General features: G+C 37.3%; 1 protein-coding gene across 1 annotated transcript in view; it reads left to right on the top strand.

The window, feature by feature from the left end:
- The window catches only part of LOC140142520 (dynactin subunit 6-like), a 61,709-nt gene extending 41,870 nt beyond the window's left edge, over positions 1-19,839 (top strand). The window contains exons 3-7 of the mRNA XM_072164510.1: positions 5,453-5,558; positions 6,726-6,799; positions 8,217-8,264; positions 8,869-9,011; positions 13,582-19,839. Of these exons, the coding sequence (XP_072020611.1) occupies positions 5,453-5,558; positions 6,726-6,799; positions 8,217-8,264; positions 8,869-9,011; positions 13,582-13,677 (467 nt within the window). The 3' untranslated portion in view covers positions 13,678-19,839. The remainder of the gene's footprint in view (positions 1-5,452; positions 5,559-6,725; positions 6,800-8,216; positions 8,265-8,868; positions 9,012-13,581) is intronic.
- Positions 19,840-21,372: the final 1,533 nt, after the last annotated feature.

The following is a 21,372-nucleotide window of genomic DNA, read 5'->3' as shown; positions in this document are numbered from 1 at the left end:
ACGGAACGCACTATGTTTCCATCCGAGCCAAAAAAAACATCGACTTGGAGAGAGACAAGTTGATCGAAATTAAAACGGAATGAACAACACTTTCAACGCTAGACCTATGCAAATTGGCATCACTGCTGGGTTTACGAATTTGCGAATCCCGGAAAAGATTTGACCCCATGCGACTCACTAGACCTTTAGAAATTTTCTTCAACAACCCACATTTTATTGCTCAGCCTTGGAACCTCTCTTTTTCGGTAAAATCGGGAGTGAACCATGAACGCCCCAGCTTAACGCTTGTTCTTTGACGTTTCAGTCTAATCAGAATTTCTTCATGTACCTAAATATTACTTGGACCGACGACTCGATATCGTTCAAAGTGCTAGATAACGCGGCAAACCCTCTTTTCCACATCCGCTCAAACGGACACTACGATTATGCATCATGTCTCGATCGAGTACGTTGAAAATAAGCTTTGCTTTTGGATCAACGGGGTTTCAGCAAATGTCTACAAAACTCAAGCCCTGGTAAGTCTCCTTGGAATCAACATGAATTTTGAGCAACTGGGAATACTTAGCTTCTACGAAAAAAATTTAACCAAGCAAGAAATCATACAGCATTTTGTTGAAAATCACATCTCGAATTTTACAGAGCACGAAGTTTTGCTGGACTAACGTGATATAAATAAATAAGCATGAAGAAACCTAACGCATCGCCACTTTATCCCGATCTTCCTCAGGAAAGCGAAGATCGAGGAGTCGAATTCGACTAAAAAATATCGAAGAGATTAGGAATTTCTTGGACAACGAGGTTAACGAGAGGGAAAAATTGAGGAGAAAATACAAGGCAGCGTGGAACATGTTCTACAACACGGCTCAAGTTTCCGGGCTCATCGCGGTCGGATCTGGAACAAGGGCTGTGGGGACGCTGGCCAGTGGAATTGGTGCGATCGTGAGCATTCCACTCGGTGGAATCGCCATCGCTGGTGGTCTAGTTAGCGCGGCATGCGTAGCTCTTGGAAAGGCTACCATGAAAAAATTGGAAAAGCACGAAAGCGTAAAACGAACGGCTGAGTCCAGTTTGAATACGGTAAATGATCTGGTGTCCAAAGCCCTCGAAGACGGACGGGTCAGCAACGAAGACTTCCACCACATTCGGCGAGAGTTGGAAAACTACAGAGGTCACAAGGCTGGAATCAAGCACAGAACCAGAGCAAATCTAATTGAACTTACGGCTGATAGAGAACGTAAAATTCGTACAGAGGCAGAACAGGCTGGACTGGAAAGAGGAAAAAAAGAAGCTTTGGAGAGTCTCCGAAGTACATTGAATCCGTAGAAAATAAAAAATTAGAAATCAAACTTGTTTTGTATAAATAAAATGGGTTCTGATGATGAAATGTCAACCGCTGACGAATTGGCAGAAATTTGGAAAATTCCAAATTTAATGAGTAAAAACTGGATCGAAAATTTAAAAGAATTTGGAAAGTATCGGGACGAAATGTGGGATGATAAAGGAATTCCACACGGCGTTTGGAGATGGTATCATGACGAAGATAAACGCAGAATGAAGGCTGAGATGGTGTTTGAAGGTAATAATCCCAAGTATTATACAAGTTTTAATAAAAACGGATTATTAGATAGAGAATGCACGATCGAAGACGGCGGAGTTTTGAATGGTACATTGTACGGCAAACCAAAACCTTGGGATCCCTGGATCGTTGGATGCGCCGCATTCGCGTCAACTTTTTTAGCTACAACCGTTTTTAATTGGATGGGGTAAACTATGGCAAAAAAAAACCTCTTGTGATTATTAATCACAAGAGGTTTTTTATTTTTGTACTCATTCTACCTAAGATAGAATTTAAGTTCGCTTTTGTACAAATAACCACGCTTAAATAAAATGGATCTTCCAAATCTAACGGATGACAACTGGGTTGAGAACCTGAAAGCGAACGGAGAGTATCGGAAAGAAATGTGAAAAAAAAAAAAAAAACCATGCGGCGTTTGGAGATGGTACTATGACGAGGAAAAAACAAAAATGAAGGCTGAGATGGTGTTTGATAACAATTATCCCACGTATATGACATGTTGGTACAAAAACGGATTAGTAAAAGCAGAAGGTAGATACAAAGACGGCGCACCTAGAGAACCGTGGGAATTTTGTGCTGGACGGGATCCTTTAGTTACTGGATACGCCGCATTTGTAGTAACCTACTTGATTACAACCATTTTAAACTGGGTGTGGTAAACTACAAAAAAAAACCTCTTGTGATTAATAATCACAAGAGGTTTTTTTTATTTCTGTACTCATTCTGTCTTTTTAGCATCGTTGTAGGCTTTTAAAATTTCTGTCATGCGTTTGGCTTCCATCCTGATTCTTCTCTCGGGAGAATCCAAAAGAGCGCTCGTAAGAATCCAAAATGCTACGATCATCTTTTATTTGAATAAAAGATGGCAGATTCGATTTATTTTGAGCTCGCTGATGATGAAATATTCCAACGACTGGAAGACTCGTCCAAAGGAGATTTTTATATGTGGAATGGTACTAGTCTCGGAAACCTGTTTGTTGCTGTCAGCGGTTACAACGGAAACAAAGTAAGAATTCAGGCAATCAACCTTTTGATGTGTTACATTAAGTGGTATAAGGATAGATACAGGATGAGATTGTGTTTAAGACCACCTTGGATTTTTCCTGAAAGGACAGAGGAGTTCGAGGTTTTGAAAAAGACTCTTGAGTTTGTTACTGAATGAACCACCGATTGAAAAAAAAAGATATGACTATGTTAAAAAATTATCAAGACAAATTTGGTCTTGTGGATAACTTTTGTGAAATAATATATTAAAAGTAAAAATTAAAAATTTTTTGATTTTGATGAAGAGGTTAAAAAATGCAGGAATTTTTTCCCTGCATTTTTTTTTTTAGATAAGTTGAAATGCAGGGGAATTTTTTCCGTGTAATTTGGATTGGGGTGAATTAAAAATGCAAGGATGTTTTTCTGTGTAATCCTGTGTACACGGCAGTTACACAGGTTTTTGTGATTTTACTGTGTATTTGGTGGTTGAGTCGATTTACACGGGTTTTTGTGATTTTATGTGTATTTGATGGTTGGGGACGATTTACACGAAAAAATACAGAAATGTGTTAGAATCGGCAAAAACATACTACTACTCGCGCAGTAACAAAAACCGAATAATTCCCGCCTATTAAGAGCTGATCATAGTATAGGCCTATGGTTCTGTATTCGGCGTTTTAGCCGCCACAATGTTACCGCTAATCGCTTCTCTGGGACTAGAATGCTGCGTGGTAACAGCGCTTTACTTCCAGGTCGTTCTAACATCCAGGTATGTGGATTCGCTCCACTTACGTCATAACCCACTTTCGATGTAGATTAGCTTGGTAGTGTGAACGCGAACTCAATGTGGATTCGATGTGGATCGACACCACTTCACTACCTAGGTACGAACCCACATTGTGTAATGTGAACACGCCCTTAGTGTGAAGATCAACACTGGTCCCAGTGCTGTAGTATACATGTATGTGGAGGCTAAATCACAGTAGGTAGATGCACTGAAGCGGATTATGGCATTGTCCAAAATAAGAACAATATTAAGTACTAGGCGGTTACCCGTATTTCGCGGTTCTCGGCTGTCATGGTTGGCTTTTGCAGATCTTAAAATCAGGGTGTGTCCTTTGGCTGGGATCACTGTCCTCACAGATGAGCTCAATTGTAGCTTTTTGCAATTTGACCTGACTTTCGCTCTCAAATCTGAGCTTCCTTGGCCAAAGTTACACCCACCCACCAAGTTTCATGAGCAATTTGAAATGTTTATGTTTTTGACTTATGACCTCTCAACTGTAGGTCTGACAAAAAGGTCGCCGTGGAAACTTTTGTTTTGTTAGTCCAAGGTCCACCCACCCACCAAGTTTGAGCTCCATAGAGTCAATTTGAAATTTTTACCTTTTTTGACCTATGACCTCTTAATTAACCGTAGGTCTGACGAAAAGGTCACTGTGGGAACTTTTGTTTGTTAGTCCAAGGTCCACCCACCCACCACATTTGAGCTCCATAGGGGCAATTTGAAATTTTTAGCTTTTTGACCTATGACCTCTTCACCGTATGTCTAAAGAAAAGGTCACCGTGGAAACTTTTGTTTGTTAGTCCAAGGTCCACCCACCCACCAAGTTTGAGCTTTATAGGGGCAATTTGAAGTTTTTACCTTTCTTGACCTATGACCTCTTAACCGTAGGTCTGATGAAAAGGTCACCGTGGAAACTTTTATTTGTTAGTGCAAGGTCCACCCACCCACCAAGTTTGAGTTCATAGGGGCAATTTGAAATTTTTACCTTTTTTGACCTATGACCTTTTAACCGTAGGTCTGACGAAAAGGTCACCGTGGAAACTTTTATTTCTTTGTCCAAGGTCCACCCACCCACCAAGTTTGAGCTCTATAGGGGCAATTTGGAATTTTTACCTTTCTTGACCTTTGACCTCTTAACCGTGGGTCTGACGAAAAGGTCACCGTGGAAACATTTGTTTGAGAGTCCAAGGTCAACACATTGGCATGGCCAGATTTGCCATTTAAAAGTGTTTGAAATTAGACTTCAATTGAACTTGACCCCGGCCTTGACCTTTGACCTTAAAAAATATAAACTCGTTCTTCCCCATACCAAGCTGCACCCACCCACCAAGTTTGAGGAACGTGCGACCCCCAGGCTCCGAGAAAATAGGTGGACAGACAGACAGACACACAGAAACATAGACACACAGACGATGCGTATTATTATATAGATATATGATCTGCTTGTCCTTAAATATTAACCCTACATACAAAACAATACAGTATGAAGGGATTGCAAAGTCATGCGTGATCCCATGTGATCCAAGTGTGTACTCCTGTCAAACTACATGAACAAAACCTTTGGTTGGGCGACAGTTACACACATGACTTGCTATCCCAGTTTTGCTGGTTGGCATCATGGAACCAATTTTGTTCTGTTGCCGTGTAATAACCCAATGAAGATGAAGATGGTACCCTAGAGTTAGGTGGTTCAAAACCTGGGCGGGGAAAATAACTTCTATCTTCATCTTATTTCTTTTGTCCTTCCTTTTTTCTTTTCTTTTCACTTATAGACAAAAAGCAGACAGGGAGTTGGGGTTTAAGTTTCTAAAAAATGTGTGATTTTTTTGGGTGCAAAATAAAAATCAATTTTGTTTGGTTTTGTAGCTAAGAAATTTTCCTAATTGTTATTACCATTTGGATCATTCAGTGCAGTGTGTAAATGGGCTCATTGCACCAAGGCTTAATATTAACACAGTATCAATGGGTAATGACACTGTTCTATAATAATCCCTGCAGCGATGAGGATTAAGTTCATTGTGTCATAGATACACCCTCTACTAGGGAGAGACACCCTTAGCCAGCCTACAAGTGGTTATTTTCACATTATTATTGTATTCATTCAGGTGCCAGAACAGTTGTTCATCCTAAAGCACGAATCATTGCCGAGGCAGGACCCATTGTGATTGGAGAAAGCAACCTGATTGAAGAACAAGTGCTAATCATTAACAGGTATATATGTTATACACTTGCAACTTTTTTTTTTTCATAAAATATTTTTGGCCTGAAAAGTAAGTTATAGGCCCAAAATTACTTGTTATTCAAGGTTAAAAACCAGAGAAATACTGCTACCAAAAAAAATGCCATTTTTTTTTTTTTTTTTTAGAATTTTTTTTTATGTTGACATTTCGGGATACGTGCCGATGTCAACACTTATGTCCATGAGGCATGTCATCCACGGCCTTACTTGCAACATTGATGATAAAATCGGAAGTTGTATGATTTTAGGCTTACCAATAAAAATCCATAAGCTTTATAAAAAAGGTTGAAAATATCACCTTAGTTTGAATGACAGGACTTTTCCAAAAAGGCTTTTACTTATGTTTGTTACATTGTACATGCTAAAACCCAGGAGCTAGCTGCCCCCCAGGCTCCATCAAGGACCAAGGGTAGTCCCATGGCCTATTGGTTAGGGCTTTTACTAGTTTTAGTTCCTAAATGTTGTCATGTATGCATTGAAAAGGCCTTATCATATGAAGCAGTTGCTATCAGCGCATTTTTTTTCACAGAGTGAACTGTAATTCCACTTGAACCCATATCTCATATACACAATTTATCCCTTACATACCCTGTATCTTGAATACCGGTAGCTATTGTAGCCTACCAACCCTGTGGTTAAGAGGCTAGGAAATAATTTCTAATTTCTCATACCCTCGTTTTGGTGAGCAAAGTTTGTACAATTGTTTACCAAGTGATGAGCCAACTGCCAATTGGAACTTATTCTTGAACATGATATAAGAAACCAGTAACCTCCATGCTTCATAGAATTTGAATACATATCTACCCAGTAATATTTTAAACTGATATAAATGTATTGATGAATTTTATGACAAATTGTAACAACAAAAATGTTCACTTACGTGAGCTTTCGGCGTGCGGTCGCTATGCCTTTTTCAAACTGATGTTATTGATCTTGATGAGTTTCACATGAGCTGTTGTGGTAAACAACGTCTTGTGACAGGATGTTGCGGTAGACTGGTACCAAGGTTGTGTTGTCCCATGTCCTTGTTTAGGTTACTGTGGTGTCTATGGATGTTGATAGCCTCCCTCACTCCCCTGTTGTACAAGTGGGGAGTCATGTATTATTTTTCTTTAATTTCTGTCTATTTCTTTCCACAGTAAAGAAGATGATAATAGGGAAGGTGGGCAGACTATGATCATTGGTGCCAACAATGTCTTTGAAGTAGGATGCCGTATCCTTTCTGTCATATTTTGGTTTGCCATTTTGTTGATTAAATCCACAATTCCACTCTCCTTTTGGTGCGTTAGAGCACCATGAAAATGTGCAGTCCTTCAGTGTTAAAAGCCATTGTTCCTGTGAACATTACATTAGCTAACAGTCAGTAGCTCATTGTCAATTTTGAAAGGTAAATGTGAATACGAACCCATTAAAAAACAGTTTGAACAATATATGAACATGCATGCACTATATATATATTTGTTATTAGGCCTCACTGTTGTTTGATGGCATATAAAACTATTCATTTTTAAAGCAAAGTTGAACAATGATGGTGCTATTTATCTTAAATCTTGTTTGCATTTTCCAGGTGGTAGCTAGATACATGTATAATGGTATTAAAACATCATATGAATGAGCAAGATATAGCAAAGAAATTTGTGAAGTACTTTTTATCCTAAAGGGAAAGGAATAATTCACATTATCGGGCTAAATTAAATTAAATATATATGTATATAGCACCCTTAATTTGCTCACAAATATTCAGTTTATAGAATTAAAATTGCCACAAAAAGGCAGAAAAAGATGAAAAATTTGATAAAGAAAAGAAAATCTAAGTTAAAATAGCTATAAAAAACATGTGTATATTAGTGTGATAGCTTCTGGTATTATTATGAAGGTCTATAATTGAAAATTATGTAAAGTTTTGTTAGAAACATAAATGATCATATCAAACAACCGTGGCCTATATAGTTAAAACTTGTAAATCCAATACAAGAGCCTGCTATCTCCGTACATGTACATAACTTACATGGAAATTCTGTGCATATGTTTGGTTGCCCTCAACCGACTGACCCAAAACAATTGGAAATCTTGGGTCAGGTTGTTTTTTTCCCAATCACTTTTTTAGAAGAAACCTTAAATTTGGACAGAATCAAGAACTTTTATATTCACTCATTTTATTTATTAAATGCATATTTGATTGAAAACAAGAAGTATTTCCATTTAAATCCAGTCCAAAAACACACAATATTTTTACCATCAAATGATCAAGCATTTGTCAATACTAGCCTTTTCAAAATCGAGGAAAAATCGAGGAAGAGTCCATGAAAAAAAAGAAGTATCGACCTATCGACCCTCCAAATTTTTGTCTCGGAAGGGCAACCAAACAATTTTTTTTTTGGCCTGATCATTGATCATTTTAGGAATAAACAGGACATCGACAACAATGATTTACCCTTCCCTGCCTATTAATGGATGTTGAAACAATTTGGAATTGGCATTTCTCAACATTGCACGGAGAGAGGGGTGGGTAGTTTTGTTTTTTACACGAAAGCATCCCAAGACTTTTTTCCAAGATTGTAATTTGGATTAAGCAATTATATTTAACAAAAGGACAACCTGTTAGCATGGTCCTTAACCATTACACACAGGATGTGAAGCTCTGAGAGTGGGTGATAACAACATCATTGAAGCCAAAGGTAGGTGTGTTGAAGTCCCTAAATAAATTGACTGCCTTACCGTAAAGGTTTGCCTTATGGTGCTATGGGCTTCTATGACATAAGTGGAATTTTAGGCACAACCTAAAAGTGCCCTCTTGTAAAATTCCCAGCAGCAAATAAGGGCACAGTACCTTAATTCATGTTGGGATTACAGAGGAGGGAGTTCTCTATTTGCAAGGCAAAGGAGCCTAAGTGTGCCATTAGGCAAATCTTTTATGGTATATTGCTAAGTTGTGCTCCACATTTGAAATTAGAATGTTATATTACATGATGTAATTCATGGAGTGTGTGTTAATTTAAGATCTGGTGGTATTTTATTATTGCAATAGTTACAACTTCGAGGGATATACAGTCATTTTGACAGCAAAATAGATTTCAATTTTGACATCCTAAAATGAAAACTACTGTCAACTTTGTGATTCTTCAGGATTTTTTGTGGTTAAAATTTATGCAATTTAATTGATTTTCAGCCCATTTTGGGGTATTTTAGCCCAATTTCACACTTGTTTTTTCAGGTTTTTTTACTACTTTCAGGATTCAATTGTAGCAGCTTTATTTTGAAACTTTTCTCCTTTTCTTGCAGCTGTAGTAGGTCGTGAAACGCAACTGTCCAATGGTAATGTTGTAGGGGCCTTCTGTGAGGTGACAGGCAATGAGGGATTACCTGAAAACACTGTCATCTATGGAGATAACTGTAGTAGAAGAATACAGGCAGAAAGACCACCAGTAAGTCAACAACTTTGTGAAGGATTAATCATATAAGCAGTGGCAGCGACAGGAATTTTTTTCAGGGGGGCATTATGGGGGGACAAAGTGAATTTCAGGGTAATTTTGGGTTTTTACTGGGGGAAACAGGGGGACAAGAGTTCTGACTGGGTGGGCATTTGCCCCCCATGACCCCACCCCCCACCCTGTGGCGCCACCACTGCATATAAGCAGAAACTACACTGGGTTTCAGAAAAGAACGGCAGTCCCTTGCTCAGATTGATGTGAGCACCCTGTTAATGAGCAACATACAGGTAGCTTTGTGTTCACTTCAAGGACGCTGATCTGTGCCAACCAACGATTTGATGCACAATCTGCCAATCAGATTATCGGTCTGTTGCTATGATTGTCACATGATTGATTCAGTCAATCAGAACCGCACTTCGGTGTTTACGCTCTGCAGTCTGCATGCTCTCAAATTGTAAACAAGTGCTGTTCTTCTCTGACAAAAACTTTAGTGGTTTCAAAATCAACAAACAAATAAGCTTTTTATAACCAAGCATGCAAATTACCAAACACTAATATCAAAATATAAACATTTTCAGCCTATGTAGTAAACGAAAAAAGGTTTGGATTTAGCCAAAAACTGTTATATGGGACACATGCATGTTGTGTATGATTTTGAGATAATGTTACTTGTAGGAAGCTAGTTCCCTGGTCCAATGCGATTTGTGTCTCTCATCTGCTCTCATTGCTCTCATCTCTTCCTACTGACCAAAGACACGGGCAGTGTTGTTGTTGATGCAAATTGATAACTTATTGGCTAAGTGTCCAATTTCCTCAACCCGTACCGTTGTCTAGGTTGGTCTGAGCACCAAGATTGCCGGGTGCCTGCGTGTATGTCAAAAGTGTTTCTGTAATTCTCTGTGAGAAAACACAAGCCTATGCACATTAGCTGGATTCACATTATCATGATTTTTGCATAATGATAAAGAATTGTTCACTTTATACTGTCCTTATAATATGTGACCTGCTACCACAAAGTGAGCATAAAGTCACAAGCTGGTAGTTTTGAGATGTCCTGGCTGCTGTATTGGTGATCTTTGTTTCACACGCACCTATTCAAGCCAATAATTTGTCTGGATCTGGATGTTTTCCTCTGAATAAACAGGTACCCGCATCACATCGGAGTTGGTTCAATCCAATGATCACATATGTCTGTATATCCTTTGTGAATGGGGACACACAATGGGCCATTCACAAAGGACATACTACTGGCTTGTATACAGTAAACATTATTTAACAAAGAACATCAACTCAGCAGCAAGGATGTCTTGAAACTACCAACTTACGACTTTACGTTCATTTTGTGGTAGCAGGTCACATATATTTGTGAAGTGCGTTATGCAATTTGCCAAGCGAGGGTAGCGACCACACCAACATGAGTAACGTCACTCTTTGGAGTCATATAAAATGTAAAGCAGTGAAGCTGTGGATGGTTTATAATAGTGGGATGCTTTGTCAGAATGTGGTGATGATGAAGACATTAGAGTCACGCGGTAGCTTGACCAGCAAGTTTTAAAAAAACGACTGATAAAGAAGAATAAACAGATGCACCGCGGGACTATATTTACACGAAACAAAACGCTATTGTTCTATGATATTTTTCGCTGGGTACAAAATATGTCTAAAACCATGCTAAATCTTATTTACTGTTCAAAGTGTAATATTTTAATAACTCATTAATTCAAAATGTTACACCAATCTTACAGTCAATCCGATTGTTAATAATAAACAAACATTCTTGCTTCATTTCACGCGGTATTTTATAGCCAAAATTAGTGGCAAATCATAGCTAATCATACTGATATCCAGAATCTTTCGACACTGCTACAGCCATAAATGGCTGTCACTGTCGCACTACCTTTTGAGATTCACTTCCAAATATGCCCTAGCATTTTCCTGGATACCCTCCATACAAATTCTGGATCCCATTCGCCAAAAAATCAAGTTTTTCACAATTCTTTTATTCTTTCCGGACCACAGCATACATTCATATTAATAAATACTACACTTTTACACGTCGTTATATCGAGACGTCCCCGTGGTGAAGCGGTTAAGGCCATGGACTTCTAATCCATTTATGACTTTTTGCTCAAGTTCGAAACTTCCCACCACCTTTTTTTTCAATGTTTTATTAACAAATTTATTGTCATAAATCAAGAATAACACCATTTTGAACACCCATTGGTATGGTGATATTATTTTTTTCATCAAACAAACAATTTATCAGTGGCTCTGTTCACAGCTCAGACTGAAATTATATTTGGAATAAATATTATAAATTGTCACAAATTAAAATCACAAACCGCCAAAGATCGCCAACAACTGCCGCTAAATATTGATATCCAACTAGATTTCCCCACAGGGCTATAAAGAACCACAAACCGCGAAATGTGGATATCCAACTACATTGCCCCGCAGGGCTACAAAGAATCACACACCACGAAATATGGATATATCCAACAAGCTTACATTATAAATTAGCTCCCGATAGAGGGCAGGGCTTGATAAGGGAAATTCAAATCACAAACCGCGAAAGATCGCCGACAACTAATATCCAACTAGATTGCCCGCAGGGCTACAAAGAACCACAAACCGCGAAATTTGGATATCCAACCAGATTGCCCGTAGGCCTATCTATTATAAAGAACCACAAACCGCGAAATATGGATATCCAACAAATTAAGACCACAAACCGCGAAAGATCGCCAACAACTGCCGCTCAATACTGATATCCAACTAGATTGCCCCGCAGAGGGCTACAAAGAACCACAAACCGCGAAATTTGGATATCCAACCAGATTGCCCGTAGGCCTATCTATTATAAAGAACCACAAACCGCTAAATATGGATATCCAACAAATTAACACCACAAACCGCGAAAGATCAAACTGCCGCTCAATATTGATATCCAACTAGATTGCCCCGCAGGGCTATAAAGATCCACAAACCGCGAAATTTGGATATGCAACTATTGCCCCACAGGGCTTCAAAGAACCACAAACCACGAAATATGGATATCCAACAAGCTTAAACCATAAATTAGCTCCCGATAGAGGGCAGGGCTTGATGAGGTAAATTAAAACCACAAACCACAAAAGATCGCCGATAACAGCCGCTTAATAGGGATATCACACTATATTGCCCCGCAGGGCTACAAAGAACCACAAACCGCAAAATTTGGATATCCAACTAGATTACCCGCAGGCCTATCGATTATAAAGAACCACAAGCCATGAAATATGGATATCCAACAAATTAAGACCACAAACCGCGAAAGATCAACAACAACTGCCGCTCAATATTGATATCCAACTAGATTGACCCGCAGGGCTATAAAGAACCACAAACCGCGAAAGTTGGATATGCAACTAGATTGCCAAGCAGGGCTACAAAGAACCACAAACCGCGAAATTTGGATATCCAACAAGCTTAAACTATAAATTAGCTCCCGATAGAGGGCAGGGCTTGCTGAAAACAACAAACCATTTAAAGATCGCCGACAACCGCCGCTAATAGGAATATCCAACTAGGTTGCCCCGAAGGTCTATACAAAGAGCCACAAACCGCGAAATTCGGATAGCCAAGTAAATTGCCCCGCAGGGCTACAAAGAACCACAAACATCGGAATTACTCTCTGTGTCTCTCTGGCATTGTCAACATTGGGTGTGTGTTGTTCATATTTACATTTTCTTTACATATTTACGTGTATTAAAATGTATATTAACATTACAGTCACGCGTGACGAGCAAGTTTTAAAAATAAACGACTGATAAAGTTTTGTTTAATTTATTTTTTATTGTCATGAATCAAGAATAGCAATCTCAAACATCTATTTTTCGTTTTATTCGTTTTATTGAGCACTTCGTAACTTGATGACTTTCCAAGCTTGGAGCTGATTGACTACATTCATAAAAAGAAAAGAAATCTACCAAAAAATCGTTGACAACGTAAAGAACTCAGTAAGTTTAAAAACACCCTCCTCGGCTCTCTTTTTGAAACTTGGTCCCATTTTGAACACCAACACCAAATCACTGTTTTTATTTTATTTCAACAGAATACAGCGTTTCCAACAAGATTACAAGCCTACTTGTTATTCGTTTAATTCAATCATTAATCATGATTATTATAAAACAAAACACAATAGGATATTGGTTTACCATGCAAGAACAAGATAATAACCTTTCAGGTCGTTTCATTTGCACATTAAAGATACATATAACACTACTGGAAATGTTTTAAATTTATATAAATATGATAAAGTTTTTAAAAATCAGTATCTTTTACAAATGGGACCAAGTTTCAAAAAGTGAGCCGAGGTGGGTTTTTTAAACTTGCTGATTTCTTTTACGTTGTCAACGCTTTTTTTTGGTAGATGTACTGTACATGTTGTAACAAAGCTACTTGATATTCCATACATTTATGTTAATAAAAGTCATATTTGGCTAATTTATATTCTAAATATTATTATAAAAGATACATATTATTATAAAAGATACATTTTCTTTCTCTTATTTCTTTTTGTCAGGCACAAACTCTACAGCTGGACTTCTTGATGAAAATCCTGCCAAATTATCACCATCTCAAGAAATCAACTCGTTCCAAAGTAACTGCTGATAAATAGGGAATTACCCCCAAGATATATATAAATAGATACCGACCTCTATGCCAGGTCAGATCATATACTGCTTGATTCAAATATTGAATGGATATCTAAGTAAAACAATACTTGAGGATTTTAAAAGAAAAGAAGGTAGTAAATGCTTAGTTATTAGTATGCAGTTACTACCTTCTTCCACTGAGTCGTCAATTTGTCACATGTGTACAAGAAAATAATAAAAGTCTGGAGGTATAATCGAAACAGAATTCAAAATGGGGCTATTCCATTTTCTAAACACACCCCCAGATTTAGATTTAGAGTTCCAACCAAATTCAACATTGTAATTATTCCCGATCTAACCATTTTCATCAATAAAAGTGGATAAGGCTTGGAAGATTAGAAATTTGAAATCAATTTGTCTAATTTGGACAAGATTTTGCACAGTTTATATGAGAAAGAATATTAGAAGGGGGTAAATCACCCCAATTTTATTTGATGTGACAATTAACTCAATTTTGCTTGGTTGCCTCAAGAAGATTATGTACAATGTCAATACTCAACTTTCTTGTACACTAGTGACAATGGGCTATTCCAGTGAAATCCACACACCCCCTATGGAAAACATGATCTTAATCTCACACACAGGGGGTATAGATTTCAAGTGAAGTCACCCATTGAGGTAGCCCCCATTTGAACTTCACACTCCTTATGTGGGAGATTAAGGTCATATCTTCCATAGGGGGTGTAAGGATTTCAGCTGGAATGACCCAATCTATCACACTTACAGATGTACATGCCCATACAGCAGTATTAGTCAATTGGTCCATTCAATATTTGAATTGAGGGAAATGGTTATTGCAAAGAAATTTTATCTGTACATATTATGGTATTATTTATTACACTTTATTCCAAACTAAGGTCTCTAACGGTGTTACATTGTAAGCATTACCGTAGCGTTGGTAACATTTAAAGTGAAGGGTAGTTTCTGAAACCTGTTGAATTCATCACATCTCTTCTGATAAGCAAATTCATGAATGAGGCCGATTTTGAGTAAAAGTGAAAGAAAGCACTCTTTGATATTGAGTTTCACTTATGAACGAGATGAATGCACTGTGCAGATAACATCACATGATGTCAATTTAGTGGGCTTTGGACTTGCACACTCACATGTGCAAAATGGGGCCAAATATAGTACATGGGGGTGACATACTAGGATGTGCCGCAAATGGGTCTCATATCTGGCCATTTGGTATACCAATGACCCCTTTTTCTAGGCCAAATGTTTTATATGTATGGCTTATTTTTTCAAAATTCTCCAGAAAATAGCCCAATCTTACTTCACTGTAGCCAAATTTTTTGCATTAATTTTTGCTGAAAAATGACCTTTGGTATAGTGATGGGTCCAAATTTCTTGAAAATTGGTAAGTGGATGGGCCCACTTTGAAAATCTCAGATCCACATCCCTACCAAACCAAACTTGAGTAAACCCATGCCTCCACATTGTGTATCCACATTGCTTCATAACTGAAACTCCTGAATATTTAACATGACGAGTGTGAGGACATGAATAAGGTGTGCATTGTCATTTAATTGCTCTCAATTATTGAATTTAAAAGGATGCACCTGCATGACTCAGTGCAGAGTGCTAACGCTTTGTTTGATTTTATATTATCCATGCTGGTTTCTGGTTTGAAAAGAACCAACCAGTTTGTTATGTTATGCTTGAATTGGATATCTCAAATAACATTGTAATTAGACATCAATATAGCATCTAAAGTGACTGCTGTTAAATACTTTGTAAGTGGTTATGTACCCAAGTTATAGATGGAAAGAAGGATTTTAACCCCCTGAGCACTACCTGCCGATCTAACATTGCCTCTAATTGGTCAACTACATGACATCTTCACTTTAATCACCAATCAGAATGGAGCTTTGCAAATAATTCATCACTGCGCTAAATCCCAATTTTTTGGCATGGTGAAATTATGCTAACAATGTTGCTGATTGGTCCAATTGATAATGAAAACTTCTTTTTGGCCAATCGGCAGGTAATTCTCATGGGGTTAAGCAGCTCATGTATCTGTCTTTTATAAATCAAAGCGGACGTATGTTATAACACTGAAAGTCATTCCATATACATGTATAGTAAAAGTATAATGTGCATAAATGTATGTTGCATTGCTTAAGACATGTGATTTCATTGATATTATGTGCTCCACTTTATGTAATATTGTAGGATTGAAAAAGTACAGTCTACAAATCTGAACAAGGACGAACAAGACCCTCCAAGAATCCGTAGATCTGACAGAAAGCTCCCAAGATCATTTCAAGAGACAGGGGGTCAATGCAAGCTTCCTCTAGTCCTGTACAAGCTGACAACGGCATGTCATATTATCAAGTAAAGGTAAAACTTGGTTGTTGCCTATTCAGTTCTGAAGATTAGTGGTAACTACTGCATTTAGTGAATAGCTGTAAGACAGATTTCATAGCTACTATTACCCATTACTTAGATCCTGGGTGGGATGCTCAGTAGAAATGACCATACGGGGAATCGGGGATGTGTCACATTTTCGGCTCTTTGGTATATCAGTGACCCCTTCTAGACCAATTTTAGTATATAGATGGGTATTTTTGTCAAAATGTTCATGATTTTTCTGGAAAATTTTGAAATTTTCCCCAGAAATTGACAATTTGCATTAAATGTTTTGATATTTGGTACAGTGATTTGTCCAAATTTCTTAGAAAATTGGTATATGGATGGGTCCACTTTCAAATTCTCAATGGCACATCCCTACCCAAACCAAACTTAGATATAGCCTAATAAGTCTTTATTATAATATTTCGCAGTAAACCTTTGACAAGTGCGTAGTACCGTAATGTTGCAAAGTCACAGCTATCAATGCGTATGGCGCAAAGTTCATTCATAAATTTCAACTTAGCAACAGCAGATCGCCCCAGCAGCCAATCATAGACAAGCGTGTTTCAACGCAGTAAATACATGATGTACGCTTAAAATACGCCCAGCCCTCGTCAAAGGTTTACTGAAAAATATTATAGCAGTATTTGGTACATTCTGTAGTTACACAAAAGAATTGTTAACAAAACTAACATTCTATACTCACAAAAAAGAGACCAACTCAATTTAAATGCGTCACTTGTTCAGTCTTCATGATGATAAAGGAATTGTGTTTGTTTTATGGAGTCAGATATTGGAAGTGGGGAAAGAATAAAAGGTCCCCCTGAGACTGATACTTATTTCATTTCAAGGCTGACCTTTGTGAGTATGGAGCAATGTTCTTTTCATGATAACATCTTTCCATTGTTAAACTTACCAAATTTGGTCTTAAATGTATGTGATGTCATACCTATTGTGGACTGATTATCCTAGAAATACTGTGCAGCTTCTATACAATGTGTTTATTATTAAAATCCATACACCCTCTATGGACGACATGACCTTAAGTTTCCACACAGTGAGTGTGAATTTCAAATGGGGTTACCTGAATGGGTGACTCCATTTGAAATCTACACCTCTTGTATGGGAGATTATGGTCATGTCTTCCATAGGTGTATAAGTTTCAACCTGCTGAAGCTGACCACATTTCATACCCTTGATGAGTTTCCTGGTTACAGGTCACATGCAAACTGCTACATGGGTAATCAATAGAAAAATTTAAATTTCTCCCCATATTTATTACTAACAGGTCATTTAATCAATTCATTGAATTAAACAAAGCTTCAGATTGGTTGATTTTTTCCATCTCAATATATATAATATGCTATGTTTGACTTATAAATGGTAAAACTCATAACATTGTGGATTGATAAGGAATGGTGTGGATGCAGTTGGATACAGCACCTATGCTATTTGCGGTTTTCATTATGCGTAACCGTTGCATGCTTATGTAAATTTAAACAAGTATAAGTTTGGATTATATTGATGGGTGCAATAACAAACATCGACTAATTTTTACCATTTATAAGTTGAACAAAGTATAGTATTAAGAAATAGTAATTTCAGAATGGTCGACACAGATCCGTTGGATAACGCTTTTTCAATGGGAAATGAACTTTGCTGCTTGGATGATGTCATGATGAGATAAGCATTTATTCCGCATTGAAAAGCGTGTTCCGATGGATCTGCACTCGACCGGCCTCATTTATTTATTAAATCATTATCAGTAATTCATGAATAATTCATTGGGTGCATTACATAGTGACGCATGTCAAATCCAGGGTGTTTTATATAGTGACGGATGTCGATCCCAAATTTATCAAGAAATAGACATCGGGGACAACAGTGAGTAGGTGATTTGTATTGGGCATAGATTATAAACTCGCCATAATGTTCAGCAATTCATGTGTCTGTTAAAAGTAGACCTTTGAAAGTTATTTTCAAAATGTTAAAATGTTGTAAAATTGCACATCTCACATACGTAATAGATTACCAAAATATCCATCACTATGGACGACACAATTTTTGTGACATCTCAACATCCGTCACTATGGATTTTAACATATTGTGCAGATCCGTCAGTATGTAATACACCCGATGAATATTATTGCTTTCATCAATTCAACATGTTTATTTTCATATAAACTTTAAGCATGCTCATTATTTTTTCTGTTTTTGTTATTGATATTTAATTCATCTTTTATAATACTATTTTCTATGTGACTTGTATGAAGGTAAATTGTCTATAGTTTCATAAGTTAGTCACAACTATGCAAATGAAGTCATGCTCTTTATTCCTTCTATAAAACAAAGGGTGGACTCATTTGCAAGGTTGTGATAAACCCATGTTTCCCTATTCACAGTGCATTACACATATATCTGCTGGGTGTCAAAACTTAAAAATACTTCTTAATACAATGTATCAATGTATCAAAATGGGGGTGGGGTATACTTCATGAAATGGGATTATAGGAAGAAATTGATTCGCACCTCTTTTTTGACATATTCAGTACCGTAGTAGGGTTAAAAATGTAGAATGATAATGTTCTGTCCCAAAATATCCCTGTTGAGAGTTAAGTTAGAGTTTTAGGCTAACACTAAGTTCCTTCTGAGGTAGCTTAATTTTGGCACCCATCCAAACAAATTTCATGCTAACAAACATGAAGCTTAACAGGATAGATTTACCACCAAGAAATGGAGTGCTAATGAATGTGAGGAGGGCCAATGTGGACGAGTATCAGTGTCAAATGAGGGACCTAGTTATTACAAAGAAATGTTATCTTGCACTACCTCTGCTAACACGGAGGTAAACTCCCGTCTGAACAAGCCTAATATTAGAGTTAGATTATTTGAGCAACCAGAGATATGTGTGTAGTCAAGGTCACTGTGTTTATTTCAAGTCATAAGTATTACTTTAAATTTCAGAATAATACAGCACTTGTATTTTTTATTGATATCGAACAATGGGAGAAGGGAAGGTGGTGTATTTTGTACCAGTACCAAGTACACATGATAAACACATCATAGGGTGTATCTGAAATCTGTGAGGGGAGTTTAGGCTTTTGAAATATAGGCAAAAGATTGGCATTATTTTATTTTGTAATTAAGATGGAATCATGGAACTTTAGTCCGATACGTTGATCACTAGAACTCTCAATATTCTCTTGGTGGGGCTGACGTCACAAAGGGGAAATAGCCTTTTAAAACCAGTGTGCGCATGTGCAGTTCCCCTTTCTTAAGCTGGTTGCTATGCGCGGGCTTCTGCGAAGGGGACATTGTTCCCGGATGTCCGACCGAGTGAATAATCATCCCATTTGGAAGATAGAAACCAGTCTGGTGCATTCTAAAGTAGAGTTGGTTGTGGTGCTTAAAGCCATGTACAATCTTTTTAAATGAGTTTAGTTAATTTCTTTAAAACCTGATATTTTGGCATATACACCTAGTTGAATTCAGCCAAAGTTATTGTGTTTTTAGGACAACAGAGGAAAATTGAATTAAAGTCATGATATGACTTCAAATCCCCCATAAAACACCACGGTTAAGCGGTTTAGGTAGTGATTAGTTTTCTTTCAATTTACTTCATTAGTTTAAAATGACCAGAAAATTTTCCTGACATTTGTTACTAATAATAATATTTGGCAAAGAATGACCAAATCAAAATGTGACCGAATATGCATTTGTTTGTTTTGAAATATTGCATGAATTATGGTAGTCGCAAATAAATCTTATGCTATGTACACCTGTGTTGATTGTTTCATGACTATATCTTGTATAATTTCAAGTTCATAATAATACACTATTTATCAAGAGATTTCCATTAGAATAATATGTGATGTACTATGTCCCTTTAAAACACACCCCAGGATTTTCTTGTATTAATACAACATTGAATGTGACCAAATTTTTCACATAAAACCCATTTCATGGCTACTGATTTCCAATAGGATCAGGAACCATATTAACCAAAATGCCCAGGGGCCCTCTGTAGATTATAATCAAATTATTGCTGGGAATTATGGGCGCATTACACCAAATCACTGCGCGAAAGGTGCAATGGTGATGAGTTCCAGTTAAAAGTATATGGCTACTGGAGACAATGTGGTGTCCTTAGGGACCATGTTCTTCATGAGATTGGCATGTTCTGATTTAAATGAAAGATGCTAACCTATTACTAAAATAGATAAGAAATTATATAAATTGATTTCACATGAAAAGTAGGTCCTGTCCTAATTACTGCTAACTGAACAAGTTTTAATGCTAGTTTTGGCGTTGAAATAGCGGCGTCGCTTTTCAACATTTTTTAATAAAAAACTGAATCTATAAAGTTCCTCAAAATTAAAGCTTAAATAAAATTTCAGTCCTTAAAAAATACAGGGATGATTATTGGTAAATTATGCTTTACAAATCCACTTGATTACTCACGTTTTTAGACGTTTCATCTTCCTACGGAAGACTTCATCAGTAATGTGATGAACCAGCAACACTCCTACTCTCATCTCCAGAGGGTGTAGTTCTTTGCAATAGCTGGTCATATACATGATTGAGTGAGTATGTCCCTTCATCGCGGTTGATAACGTTGGCCCCCCGTTTTCTGATCCACATTGCTTCTCTAATCCATCTGGTTTGCTTACATGAGTCTTTGTCGATTACTTTGGCTCCGTCCCAATCAATAACATGGTTTTGTTGCGAAACATGGTCTGTGATGGCGGACTTGTTAATTTCATCGACCGACTCCTTTCGAACAGCGCGTGTGAAACGTCTAAAAACGTGAGTAATCAAGTGGATTTGTAAAGCATAATTTACCAATAATTGATATCTACAATCCTGATGAACTTATTCAAGGAATACAGGGATGATGTAAAAAAGTGAAAAATATTGTCACGCCTGGTAGAAAACGCTGCTTAAAAAGTTGATTTTTACGTGCTTTACAATGGAGAAGTTATTTGGTGGTCTACGCCCTTATGTTAGGTTGTGGTAATACTGTCCACATGAGGTTAAAAGAAACCCAATATGCAATATTTGTGTCGTGCAATATCAAAGTTCTGCCCTCGATTGGAAATTCATTATACTGCCCTCACTAAATAAATGACTAGCAATCCAATTGAGAGCTGCTTGGTGGCAGTTTTCATTCTATATAGTTTCCAGGTGGCGGTGGATGCGATATCACCATTTTTGACGTCTCCTTTGGATTAACACATAATCATGAAATCTTCACAAACAATTCTAAATTTGTTATGTGGGGTCAAAACAAAATTATCTTACTC

Source organism: Amphiura filiformis, chromosome 20, assembly GCF_039555335.1.
Source record: "Amphiura filiformis chromosome 20, Afil_fr2py, whole genome shotgun sequence".
Taxonomy (NCBI): domain Eukaryota; kingdom Metazoa; phylum Echinodermata; class Ophiuroidea; order Amphilepidida; family Amphiuridae; genus Amphiura; species Amphiura filiformis.
Note: the sequence above shows the minus strand (reverse complement) of the source record. Positions and strands in the feature narration are given on the sequence as shown.